The sequence below is a fragment of the Dictyostelium discoideum genome (genome assembly GCF_000004695.1).
Source record: "Dictyostelium discoideum AX4 chromosome 3 chromosome, whole genome shotgun sequence".
Taxonomy (NCBI): domain Eukaryota; phylum Evosea; class Eumycetozoa; order Dictyosteliales; family Dictyosteliaceae; genus Dictyostelium; species Dictyostelium discoideum.
This window is the reverse complement of record NC_007089.4, coordinates 5,254,042-5,268,069: the sequence shown is the minus strand read 5'-3', so window position 1 is coordinate 5,268,069 and position 14,028 is coordinate 5,254,042. Positions and strand designations below refer to the sequence as shown.

The 14,028-nt window shown below is 23.3% G+C and overlaps 3 protein-coding genes across 3 annotated transcripts in view; 2 read left to right on the top strand and 1 right to left on the bottom strand.

The window, feature by feature from the left end:
• Window positions 1–1,616: 1,616 nt before the first annotated feature.
• Window positions 1,617–10,044, top strand: pks19 (beta-ketoacyl synthase family protein; the record flags this gene model as incomplete). The annotated part of the gene is made up of 2 exons (XM_635323.1): window positions 1,617–2,703; window positions 2,795–10,044. 2 exons carry the CDS (start codon window positions 1,617–1,619, stop codon window positions 10,042–10,044), a joined length of 8,337 nt encoding a protein of 2,778 aa, XP_640415.1.
• Window positions 10,045–10,185: 141 nt separating this feature from the next.
• Window positions 10,186–11,591, bottom strand: DDB_G0282077 (hypothetical protein; the record flags this gene model as incomplete). The annotated part of the gene is made up of 7 exons (XM_635322.1): window positions 10,186–10,310; window positions 10,461–10,526; window positions 10,600–10,737; window positions 10,832–11,005; window positions 11,058–11,087; window positions 11,220–11,321; window positions 11,366–11,591. 7 exons carry the CDS (start codon window positions 11,589–11,591, stop codon window positions 10,186–10,188), a joined length of 861 nt encoding a protein of 286 aa, XP_640414.1.
• Window positions 11,592–12,418: 827 nt separating this feature from the next.
• The window catches only part of DDB_G0282025 (hypothetical protein), a gene marked incomplete at both ends in the record, with an annotated part of 2,298 nt that continues 688 nt past the window's right edge, over window positions 12,419–14,028 (top strand). The window contains 2 exons of the mRNA XM_635321.1: window positions 12,419–13,329; window positions 13,485–14,000. Coding sequence (XP_640413.1) covers window positions 12,419–13,329; window positions 13,485–14,000 — 1,427 coding nt within the window. The remainder of the gene's footprint in view (window positions 13,330–13,484; window positions 14,001–14,028) is intronic.

Sequence of the window (14,028 nt, the reverse complement as noted above, 5' to 3'; positions counted from 1 at the left end):
AATGGTTTAAATGATTTTCTGTTTCAAGACTGAAACATTTCTCAAATTGAACGTAACTTGGAAATTAAGAATGCCAACACAAACGTAATTAGAACTATCATTGTTACGTGAAAAAAATAAAAATTAAAAGAACAAAAGGTACTATTTTAAAAGAAAGAGATAAAGAATTATAAAATAATGCTTCTTTTTTTTTACAAATTTATTTCTTTTAATTTTCTACTTGGGTGACCATAATTTTTTACATTATAATAAAAATAAAAATTAAAAAAAAAAAAAAAAATTAAAATGAATTAATAATAGATATAAAAATAAAAATTAAAAATAATAATAATAGATATTGTATAATTATAAAAACAAAAATTAAAAAAAATAAAAATAAATTAAAACGAAACAATAATAGATATTATTAAATATAAAAATAAAATTAAAAACTTACTTTTATAGCCAACAAAAGAAGATTATAATTATTAAAATTTATCATACGAATTTTTTATCTTATTTTTAAAGATGTTTAATAATAAAATCTAAAATTATAAAATGTTTAAATTTTTTTTTTTTATTATACATCTTATTTTTCAATATATTTTATTATTTTTTTTTTTAAAGTTACATTTTTATAATAAATCTTATTTTTTAATAATTTTTATTAAATAATAAATTTTAAATATTTATTATTTAATTAATTTTTAACATTCCTATATTATCTTATTTTTTAGTATTAATTATATTTTAATAAAATATGTTTTTTTTTTTTAATTATAAAATAAGTTTAATTTTTGAATATATATTTTTTTTTTTTTTTTTAATTTTTATCTTATTTTTTAATAAAATTTATTAATTTAAAAAAAGAACTAACAGCTTTTATTAAAATTAAATTTTATTTATTATATTTTAATATTTTGTTAAGTTTTCTGTGCAAATAAATTTATTTTTTTTTAATTTAATATTATGATTTAAAAATATAAAATTAATATATGAAAAGAGATTGGTGGTAAAAAAGAAAAAAAAAAAAAGTTAAGTAAGTTTTTTTTACCACCAATCACTTTTTTTTTTTTTTACCACCAATCACTTTTCAAATATTAATTTTTTATTTTTAAATCATAATATTAAATTAATTAGAATAATTATAAAAAAAAAAAAAATAAGATAAAAAAAAAAAAAAAAAAATTAACCAAAAATTAAAGAATATAATTTCCAAATTGTTTTAAACAATCATATAGTATAAAATTAAATATATTGTTTTAAACCACCACTAAATTATTATTAAATAATATTTTTTCTATTTTTTTTTTTTTTTTTTATTAATAATTTTTTTCTTTTTTTCTTTTTTCATTTTTTTTTTAAATTTTTTTTTTTAAAATTTTTTTTTTTCTTTTTAAAAAATTAACAAAAATAATTTATATGTATGTATTTATTTACACAAGTGTTTATGGTAATAATATTAAAATATAAATAAAAATAAATAAATAAATAGTAATAATTTCTAACATTCCTTACAAAACAAAAAAGCACCATATTTTTAAATAAAAAGATTAAAAATTAATTGTCCACTCTCATTCCCTTCGTTATGTAATCAGCAACTATTGGAATCAATGTTTTTAGTGTATTAAAAGAAAATGGAATTTGGAAATAAAGAAATTGCCATTGTAGGTATTGGATTTAGAATTCCACAAGGTAAAGAATCAATTAATAATGGTAGTGTTTCACATTTATGGAATAATTTAAAGAATGGATTCAGTGGTATTGTTGAAACATCAGAAAGATGGAGTGACAATATCAATTTACTCGGTGAAGTTAATAATAAATTTGGTGGATTATTACCATTAAAAGAATGGAGTGATTTCGATCCAGTTCATTTCGCAATCAATCCATCAGAAGTACCCCTAATGGATCCACAAACAAGATTACTATTAAAGTGTACATGGGAAGCATTAGAAGATGCATTCATCGATCCAATCGATATTAGAGGTTCAAATACATCTTGTTTCATTGGTTGCTCAACATTAGATTATTCAACAACAAATAGAGACTTTAATGAAACATCTGAAAATTATTTCGCATCAAATGTTCTTCATACCATTTCAAATAGATTATCATTTTCATATGATATCAGAGGTCCATCAATGACAATTGATACAGCATGTTCTTCATCATTGAATTCAATTACAATGGGTTTTCAATCAATTCAAAATGGTACTTCAAATCTATCAATTGTGGGTGGTGCCAGTTTATTACTTGATCCATACGTTTCAAAATCATTTTCATTTTTAAATATGTTAAGTAAAAAAGGTAAATGTAAACCATTTGATTCAGAAGCAGATGGTTACATTCGTGCAGAGAGTTGTGGTATTGTAATTTTAAAACCATTATCAGACGCAATTAGAGATGGTAATAATATTTATTGTGTAATTAATTCATTTAGTTCAAATGTCGATGGAGGTGGTTTAAATGATAAATCAAACTTTTATTCACCATCCAAACAATCACAATCTGATAATATCAAATTAGCATTGAAAAGTGCAAATATGAAAGCATCAGATATTAGTTTCGTAGAATGTCATGGTACAGGAACACCAACAGGTGATCCAATTGAAGTAGAAGGTGTATCAATGGCTCTAAATTCATCAACAACATCAACACCATCTAAACCATTACTCATTGGATCACTCAAATCTAATATTGGTCATTGTGAAGCTGCAAGTGGTAAGCTATAACCATTTATAAACCATATAAAAAAAAAATATATATATTAATTTTTAACTCTTTTTTTTATAAATATTAATATTAATATTAGGTGTTGCATCATTAATCAAATGTTGTTTAATGTTTAAAAATAAACATTATGCACCAAATGTTAATTTTGATCAACCAAATCCAAAGATTAACTTTAAAGATTGGAATATTAAAGTTGTAACAGAAGCAATACCATTTACAAATATTAATGAAAAACCAGTATCAATGGTTATTAATAACTTTGGTGTAACTGGCTCAAATTGTTGTTTAATTTTATCACAATTTATTGAACACTCAATCAGTCTAAATGGTAATAACCCTAGTTATCCAATTGAATCGCAACAACAAATATTTTTAATACCATTTTCAGCCAATTCAGTAAAATCATTAAAAAATTATGAAGACTTAATAATAAATGATAATAATCTTTCTACAAATTCATTCAAAGAGTTTGTTAAGAATCAAATTTATTCAAAATCAAAGAAACTATATCAAAGATCAGTTTTAATTTCAAGTAATTGGGATCAATTAAAAACTAAAAACAAGTACTTTAAAACAAGCAATGACAAATCCTCAAATATTACAATTAAAAGAAATCAACCATTGATTGTTATTGTTTTCGGAGGTCAAGGTTCACAATGGAATAAAATGGCTCAACAACTTTATGAATGTGAACCAATATTCAGATCATCGATGGACAAATTCAATAAAGAGTTAAGTAAATACTATGGATACTCAGTTTTAGATAAATTAAGATCAATTAAAGATGATGACATTATATCAATCCATCAACCAATAATCGCTCAACCATCGATATTAATGTTACAAATATCATTATTTGAACTATACAAACATTGGGGTATCAATGTATCATTCATTGTTGGTCATAGTTTAGGTGAAATAGCAACATCATATTGTTCAGGTATGGTAGATTTCCAAACAGTTTGTAAATTAATTTACCACAGATCAATTTCTCAAAATAATACAAATGGATGTGGTAAAATGTTATCAGTCAATATCAGTCATTCAGAATTTATTGAACTTTATTCAAATAAATATCCAACAATTGAAGTTGCATGCTATAATTCACCAACATCAATTGTAATTGCAGGTAATGAAAATATTTTAAAAGAGATATCATTAGACTTAAAAGAAAATAATATCTTTTGCGCATTTTTAGGTTCATTATCATCATTCCACACAAGTAGCCAAAACTCAACCAAAAATGAAATTTTACCATTAGAAATACCATCAAGACAATCAACAATTCCAACATTTTCAACAGTTACAACTAATTTATTTAATCATGAAACTACTCCATTCAATTCAAGTTATGTTTATGAAAATATAATACAACCTGTCAGATTCTCTCAAACTATTTCAAATTTATATCAACACATTGAAAATAATAAACTTGGTAATGAATTAATATTTATTGAAGTTTCACCACATCCAAGTTTATCATTTTATTTAAAACAAATGATACCAAAATCATCAAGTTACTTTAATTCAGTTTCAGTATTAACATCAACAAACAAAAAGAACTCCAATGATTTAGATGAAATTCATTCAACAATTTCACAAATTTATTGTTTAGGTTATGATATAAACTTTAAATGCCAATTCAATCACAATGATGATGATGTCAATTCCATTAGAAACAATAGCACTATAATTTTACCAAACTATCAATTCGATGAACAATACTATTGGAAAGTTGATATTAACTTTGAACAATATAGATTAAATGGACCAAACGTTTTCAACAACTTAGGTAAATCAATGATTAACTATTCATCAAATAACAAATCATATGAATCAATAATCGATATAAATAGAAATCCATTCAAATATTTAAAAGACCATATTGTAAAAGGAAAATATTACTTCCCAGGTATTGGATATGCTGATAATATTATGAAACTTTACCCAAATAAAGATATTGTAATTAATAACTTGGAATTTTTAGCACCATTTGTTTTAAAAGAAAATGTCAAACATATTTTACAAACCAACGTTTATCAATTAGGTAACACTGATTATAGAGTTACATTCAACATAAAAGACAATAAAGCAAATCAATGGGTTCAAACATGTACTGGTAACTTTCAACTTATATCATTAAAAGATAATAATAATAATAATAATAATAATCACTCATCTAAATATAATATAAATCAATTGCTATCAGAATGTAATTTTACTACCCTTTCCAAACAAGAAGTTTATAAGTACTCTAAATTAAGATCAGGTATCACTCATTTAGGAACTTTCCAAGGAATTGAAGAATTTCACTTTGGCAATGATCTTACAATTGCAAGAATACAAATAAACTACGAAAACTTTGATATCAATGGTAAACCTGTTTATCAAACATTTGACAAATCATTTTTCAATATAGCGCTATTAGATAACTGTATACAAGCCATCACTGGATTCATTACAAATTCAAGCCAGTTTGTATTTGAAAGACTTGAAGGTTTAAAAGTTTATTCTGAAAATATACCAACTGACAAATTAAAATATAAGAATATCTATTGTCAAGCAAAATTCATCTCCTTGGAAGCAGATAGCTATAAATCATCAGTTTTAGTTTTATTAGAAGATGGTACAAAGTTATTAGAAATAGAACATATATCATTCCGTTCAACTCTTCCATTGATTGATGAATTATTACTTAATAATCCTACAAATGAACTATTTACAAATAATTTACAATGTAAAGATTCATTAGTTAATATTTTATCCATTGATAATAATGAAACTTCTAGCAGCAGTGGCAGCAGCAACACAGTTACAGAAATTATTAAACAAACAATCAAACCAATAATAAATGAAAAGATTGTTTTTAGAATTTTACAATCATTTTCAGATTCAGAACTATCAAAACAAATCATTGAAGCATTAAATCAAATTTTCGATAATAGTTTACAAGAAATCGATATAGAATTTACAATTATTGATAATTCAAATGATAAACTTCCAACTTTACACGATTCAAGTTTAATCTTTAAAAATGATATAACCCAGTTAAAACCATCATACTATGATATTATCATTAATAATAATAATGATGAAACAATCATCAAACCAATATTTAATATTCTTTCTTCAAATGGATTATTATTATTAATAATTGAAGATGATATTGGTATCCGATTTAATATCAATAATTTAATCGGTGTAGGTTTTAATGAGAACAAAATTCAGAAATCGAACAAAGTAATACAATCACAAAAATCTACAATATTATCAAATGAATTAACAGTTGTTCCAAACAATAAAAATGATAATATTATCATTTATTGTGAAAAACATTCAAAATATACAAATGAATTTAAGAAATTAATTTCAAATAATCATACCAATCGCAAACAAACAACAATATCAAATATTAATGAATTTAATCAACTATTACCTTCAATAACAAATGATTCAATAATTTACTTTATTAAATCAATGGAACAATTAGAAATGAATAATTTCAAACAAATTACAATGGAATATATTGAAATTAATCAACAACTTTTAAAACATAGTTTAACATGTAAACATGTATTAATTACTATTGATTCACAAATCAAAAACTATTTATCATCATCAATAATAGGTGCATCAAGATACTTTAATGAATTTCCAAGTTTAAATCTATATTCAATCGATTTTGATAATCAATTATCGATATCATCATTATTAAATAAAATCATTAATCAATTGATTGAAAATTCAAATAACCATATTCAAAGAGAATATATAATTAGAAATAATTCAATTTATTATGAAATATTAAAGAATGAAAAGAATATAAAATCAAACTTCAATTCAAATTCATTCGAAGATAATGATTTTATGACACTCTTAGATTCAACAAATTTAGAATATAAATTAGCATCAAAACCAAAGAAATTAAAAAAGAATGAAATTGAAGTCAAAGTTTTAGCAACAGGTATTAATTATAAAGATTATTTAATTTATCGTGGTTTAGTTGTTATTGATGAAAATGTATCAATATCTAAAAATCCACTTGGTCTCGAATTTTCAGGTATTATCACAAGAATATCTGATGAAAATAAAAATTGTGAATTTAAAGTAGGCGATAATGTTTTTGGTGTATCACACGATGCAACTGCATCTCATGTTATAACTGATGTACTTTATGTTTCACATAAACCAAATAATATTAGTCATATTGAAGCAGCGTCATTACCAATCATTTTTTCAACATGTCTTCATGGTATGTTCAACATTGGTAATTTTAATATCGATGATGATGAAGTCATTTTAATTCACTCAGCAACAGGTGGTATTGGTTTAGCAACATTAGAAATATTAAAATGGAAAGGTCATAAATCACCAATTTTCGTCACAGTAGGTTCAAAAGATAAAGAACAATATTTAATTGATAATTATGGATCATTCATAACTGGAATTTATTCATCAAGAAATAAAAACTATGTAAATGAAATCAAATCAAAATTAAATCAACTTTATGGTACAACTGGTAAATTCAACGGAGTAGATTTAATTATAAATACATTACCAAATGAATTTACACATTCAAACTTTTTATGTTTAAAAGAAAGAGGTAAAATCATTGATCTCTCAATCACCCATTTAAATAACAATGAATTTTTAAATTTCAACAATTTCAAATTTAACAAGAGTTATCATAATATCGAATTTATGCATATTAATAAAAGAGTAGTTTCAAGATTATTAAAATCTATTTCAAATGCTTTAAATGAAAACAAAGTGAAACTAATTCCGATAACAACATTCCAGATTGAAAATGTCAAAGAAGCAATTGAATATATTAATCAAAGAAAACATATTGGTAAAATTGTATTAGATCATAGTTGTTCAAATGGTAGTATCGGTAGTGATGGATTATTAAATCAACTCATTGAATCAGATAACAATGAAAAGAATCATACAATATTAAAATATGATTTCAAAATTGATACAAAAAATATAATTGGTAAAAATATAATTATTACAGGTCAATCAGGTATTATTTTAGAAATCTTAAAATGGTTAATTAAATATTCACCTCCAACAGAATCATTTGAAAACATTATCATTTTATCAAAATCATCATTAAAATGGGAGTTAGAACTATTAATCAATAAAACAATATCAAGAAAGGATAATAACACCAAGTTCCATTTCAAGATCGTAGATGTTGGTGATTCAATTGAAATGAGAAAATCAATTAATCAAATTTTATTAGAAAATCCAAATATTGATAACATTGATTCAATATTCCATTACGCGTTCACTCAAGTAACTAAAGAAGTAGAAGAAATCGATATTGAATCATTAGATATTTCACATAATGCTAAAACGATGGGTGCAATTAATTTACATGAAATCTCAATTGAGAAATCATGGAAATTAAAACAATTTGTTATGGCATCATCGATTGCATCATTATTTGGCTCATTCAACCAATGTACTTATGTTTCTGCAAATTTAGTATTAGATTCACTATCAAGATATCGTAAATCAATTGGTTTACCATCAACGTGCACAAATTGGGGAACAATTAAATCATCAGGTTTCGTATCAAGAAATGATTCAGTTTCAAAAATGTTAGATGATCAAGGTTTCATTCCAATTCCAACAAATATAATTTTAGGTTCATTAGATTTACAACTTCAAAATTCAAATAAATATTCAAATTTAATTGTTAGTAAATTTAACTATGATTCAATTAAGAAATTCGCATCAGAAACATCAACTTTCCAAAGATTAGATTTCATTTTAAATTCTATCAAGGAAAAAGATAATGATAATAATGGTGGTGAAAATATTAGTATTTCAGAGAGTATCCAAATGAAATTTTTGAATAAAATTTCAGAACTCTTATCAATTGAACAATCAAAGATCAACACAGATATTCGTTTAGGTGAATATGGAGCAGATTCATTAACTTCAGTACAATTAAAGAATTTCATTGATAAAGAAAATAAATCAAATGTAATTACACTTCAACAATTACAAAATAATACAATTGGAGTAAATATTCAAATTATTTTAGAACAAATCAAAAAACTAGATTCAAATGAAACTAAAGGAAAATCAAAAAAAATTATTAAAAAAGATTCAGCACCAAGTTTAGAATATTGGAGAAATGAAATGAAATTAGATGAATCAATTCAAGCAATTAAAATGAATCCAATTGATTTTAGAAATGACTCAAAAGTATTTTTAACTGGTGCAACAGGATTTTTAGGTGTTCATTTATTATCAAACTTAATTAAATCACCAAACTGTTCAGTTGTATATTGTTTAATTAGAAATAAAAAATCAGAACCAAATCCAATCAATGCAATAATTAATAATTTGAAACATCATAAACTATATCACTTTCACAATGAATTTGAATTATCAAAAGTTAAAGTAATCGTTGGTAATTTAGCATCACCATTATTAGGATTATCAAAATTAGATTTTGGTTTTGTTTCAAACCAAATTAATTTAATAATTAATTCAGGTGCCGATATTAATTTGGCATCAAATTATGAAGAGAGTAAAGTTGTAAATATTGGTGGTTTAATTGAATTGATTAAACTTTCAACAACTGGTGATTATCAAAAACCAATTGTAGGATTTAGTTCAATATCAGTATTCTTTGAATCACCAAATTGTAAAGAATTTGATGAAGAAACAGTAATACCAACAATTGAAAATATTAATAATTTACCAGGTGGTTATATGAAAAGTAAAGTAGTTGTTGAAAATTTATTTAGAGAAGCAGCAAAAAGAGGTATTCCATCAATGTTAATTAGACTACCAATTATATTTTCACATGAAGAAACAGGTATTGGTCATGATTCTGATTTCTTCCAACTAATTATTCAATCATGTTATGCAGTTAAAAAGTATCCAAATATTGATAAAAACATATTAACATCACCAATTGGTTGGATAGGTTTAAATACAATTAAAATGATTGGAAATGAAAAATGTTGGAATAAATCATCTTCAAATCAATTAAATATCTATAGTTTAAATAGTGAAGTTTCATCAATTAAATCATCATTCTCATTCTTGGAAAAGCAATATGGATGTGAAATGGTTGAATATGAACAATGGAAGAATATCATTAATCAATCAAAGATTCTATCATGTATAAAGTTCAAAACATTCCATTCATTAGATAGACTCAATGGTGTTTATAACTTGGGTCATGGATTTGGTGTTTCAAAGAAAACTAAAGAATTATTACAATCAATGAACTCATATGAAGGAGGAATGGTTAATGAAAAAATCATTCAAAATCATATAAACTATATCTTTAAAAATTAAATAATAAATTCTTTAAAAAAATTATAAAAACTATAAATGTATCATCAATAATTAAATAAAAAATCGTCAAGAAATAGTACTGTTTCGTGACCAAGTTTTGAAAACTGGAAAAATATGATTTCGTTATAATTTAAAATTTATTTAATAGTAAACTGTTCCTGATGAACCTGAACCTGAACCTGAACCAGTAGCGGCACCAGTTGGGGCACCACTACCACTACCACTGTATGATGAACCAGTATTAATTTCTTGAGATTGAGAACCAGCTATTTAAAGAGAGAATAAAAGTAATAATAAATTAATTGTTAGTTTCAATGTGCTTTTTAATTTATCTTGGTGTATATATATATATATATATATATATATATATATATATATATATAAATAAAATTAAAAAATATTTAAAGTATACTTACATGGGTTACCAGTGAAAGCACCTGAAGCACTACCAGCACCTGATTGTGAACCAGTTTGGACACCAGCTAAAATAAGAAAATAAAAAATTTGAGTCAATACATATCTTTATTTTTTAATTTTAATTCAAAATATAATTACATTGTGAACCACTAACAGCACCTGAACCTGATTGTGAACCACTGACAGCACCTGAACCTGATTGTGAACCACTGACAGCACCTGAACCTGAACCTGAACCGCTACCTGAGCCTGAACCTGAACCTGAACCTGAACCAGCTATTTTTTTTAAAATGAATTTGGTTAATTTCTACAATTCTTTTTTTTTTTTTTTTTTTTTCTTTCCTTATTAAGGAATTTAAAGAATACTTACAACCGCCTGAAATACCACTTGAACCAGAACCAGAACCAGAATATGATGAACCGGTGTTAATTGTGTGGGATTCTGATCCTGAGTTTGAATCGGATTGTGAACCAGAGTATGATTGTGAACCAGTTACTTGGCTATTTGAATCATTTGATGATGAATCTTCAGATGATGATGGGACTATATTGATTTAAATTAAGATAAAATAAAATAAAAGAAAATAAAAAAAAACCATTATTTAAATAAATGTTAACACCGAAATCTTTTTTCTGATTTTTTTTTTTTTTTTAAAAAAAAAAATTTTAATTTCCGTCTTTTCGTACCACTTGGTAAAAAAAAAAAAAAAAAGGAATTCCAAAACAGTAACAAAAAAAAAAAAATGAAAATAACTTACATTTGTGTTGAGCATAAATGACTGAAATTAAAGCCAAAATTAAGAATAAAATTGTTAACTTATTCATTTTATTATATATATATATTAGAGTTGTGAGATTAACTTTCTAACAAAAAAAAAAAAAATTTTAAAAAAATGAATCTAACAAAACTCGAAAAAAAAAATTGAAAAAAAACAAATTAAAAAAAAAAAAATTAAAAAAAAAATAAATTTCCAAATCTTTTTCGTTAGACGTTTAACTGCCCCTTTGCCATAAATAAGTGAAAAAATCAATTTTTTGAGATAAAATTTAAAAAAAAAAAAAAAAAAAAACAAAATTGAAAAGTTAAATGAAAAAATATCTATTTTATTTCTGTTTGGATTATTTTGCATTATGAAAATTGTTATCATAAAAAAAAAAAAAAAAAAAAAAAAAAAAATAATGCTATCATTATTTTTTTAAAATTCTTTATTTATTTTTTTTTTATGATCATTAAGAAAAAAAAAATTAAAAATTAGAAAAAAAATTTATGATATTTGTGATTGTGATGTTAAGAAAAAAAAAAAGAAAAAAAAAAATAAAAAAAAAAATAAATAAATAAATAAATAGAATTAAAGAAATTAACCAAATCCATTTTAAAAAATAAATTTTATCATAAAAAAAAAAACTAACTCAGTTTGTTTGGCGCTTTTTTATTTCTTTATTTTTAATATTTTTCTTGATCAAAAATCCTTAAAAAAAAAAAAAATTATTAAAAACCAAAGCAATACATATCATTTTTAAATAGATTGATTTTCTGATCAAGGATTTATTAAAGTGTTATCATTCAAATAAAACCAAACACATATTTGGATTACTTAAAAAATCCATAAATGGAAATAATAAAAATTTCTGGATAATAAAAAAAAAAAGATACCACCATCGTCACACAAATTTTTTTTTTTTTTATTTTTTTTTTTTTAAAAATTTTTTATTTTTTTATTTTTTTTTTATTATTTTTTTTTTTTTTTTGGTTCTTCATAAATTTAAATTAAAAAAAAAAAAAAATTGATTTGAAAAGAGATAAATTTTAAAAAGAGATAATATAAAAAAGAGATAAATAAAAAAGAGATAATAAATAAAAAAGAGATAAATAAAAAAGAGATAAATAAAAAAAATACCAAAAAAAAAATACAAAAAAAAAAAAAAAAACTTAAAATAAATTCAAAAAAAAAAAAAAATGTCAAGCAACGAGGAGTTGGTTCAAGTTAAAATTGTATTATTTGGAGATGAAGAGCATTTATCATTGGATATAAATAATACATGTACAGTATATCAATTAAAAGAGATAATTAACAAACAACATGATAAGAAACCATTGATATCAGACCAAAAGCTTATATTCGCAGGTAAAATGTTAGAAGATGAACAAGTGTTGGATCAAGTATTTAAACAAAGACCAACCTCTTCATCTGTTCATACAATTCATTTAATTTTAAAAAAGAAAATAATTTCACCATCACCTCCAAATTCTTTAACTGTAAATTCAAATTCAAATACTTCACCATCATTATCACCAAATTCAACAAGTGCTACAATAAATAATAGTGATAGTAATAATAATGGTAACAGCAATAGCAATAATGGTTTATATTCAAATGCATTCAATATACCAAATCCATTTAATGATAATTTTCCAACAACAACTACTAATACTAATACTACTGCTACTTCTTCAACTTCACCATCATTATCACCAAATAATAATAATAATAATAATAATAATAATACAACTACAACTACTACAACTACTACTACTACAACAGCTTCACCTTCATCATCTTCATCATCATCTACATCATCACCAGTATTATCATCACCATTACAAACTACAACAATAGCAGAATCATTTGCAAATGAAAACAATACAATTAATGATAGCGATAAAGATTCAAATGATGTGAATCAAAAAGATTTAAGCGAATTAAGAGAACACTTTTCACAATCTCATAAATATTTAGAACAAGAATTCACCAAATTACAACGTTACTCATCAAAGAAAAAAGAAAATTCAAAATTAATTTTAAATGATTTAAATATTGATATTGAAAGTTTAGATCAAAATACATTAAATAGATTATTAAGTTTAATGTAAGTTTTTTTTATTTATTTATTTATTTATTTTTTAAAAAAAAAAAAAAAACTTTATATTTTATTAACAATTTACAAATTTATATTAAAAAAAAAAAAAAAAAAAAAAAAAAAAAAAAAAAAAGAAATACACAAAGGGATATAATTTTATTAAGAAATAATAACTCTTTTATAAACTCACCAGAATCATTTTATTATTTCCCATCATCAGATGGGGATTCAGCATCATCATCATCGAAAAATACATCAAAAGAAAAATTAAGTAAAACTGACCAATGTCTTAGAATAAATCAACAATTATATTTACAACAACAATTAAATCGTCAAGAACTTATAAATTTAAGACCACAACCAATGAACCATCATCGTCATGGTAGTTTACAACACAGAGCACATTTACAAGCTGAATTTCAAGCTCTTCAACAAATAAGACAAAGATTAGATCAACAGCAGCAACAACAACAGCCAAGACAACAACCAACAGCAGCAGCACCTGCTCAACCTCAAGCAGCACCAGCTGTGGCAGCACCAGCAGCAGCACAACCAAGAGTCAGAGTATTTAGAATTAATCTTAGAAATATTGTAAAGTTTATCTTTTTAGCATTGTTTTTACAAGGTGGTTCAATGGAAAGAATGATAACTGTTGGCGTTTGCATTGCACTTTATTATATGTAAGGTTTTTTTTTTTTTTTTTTTATT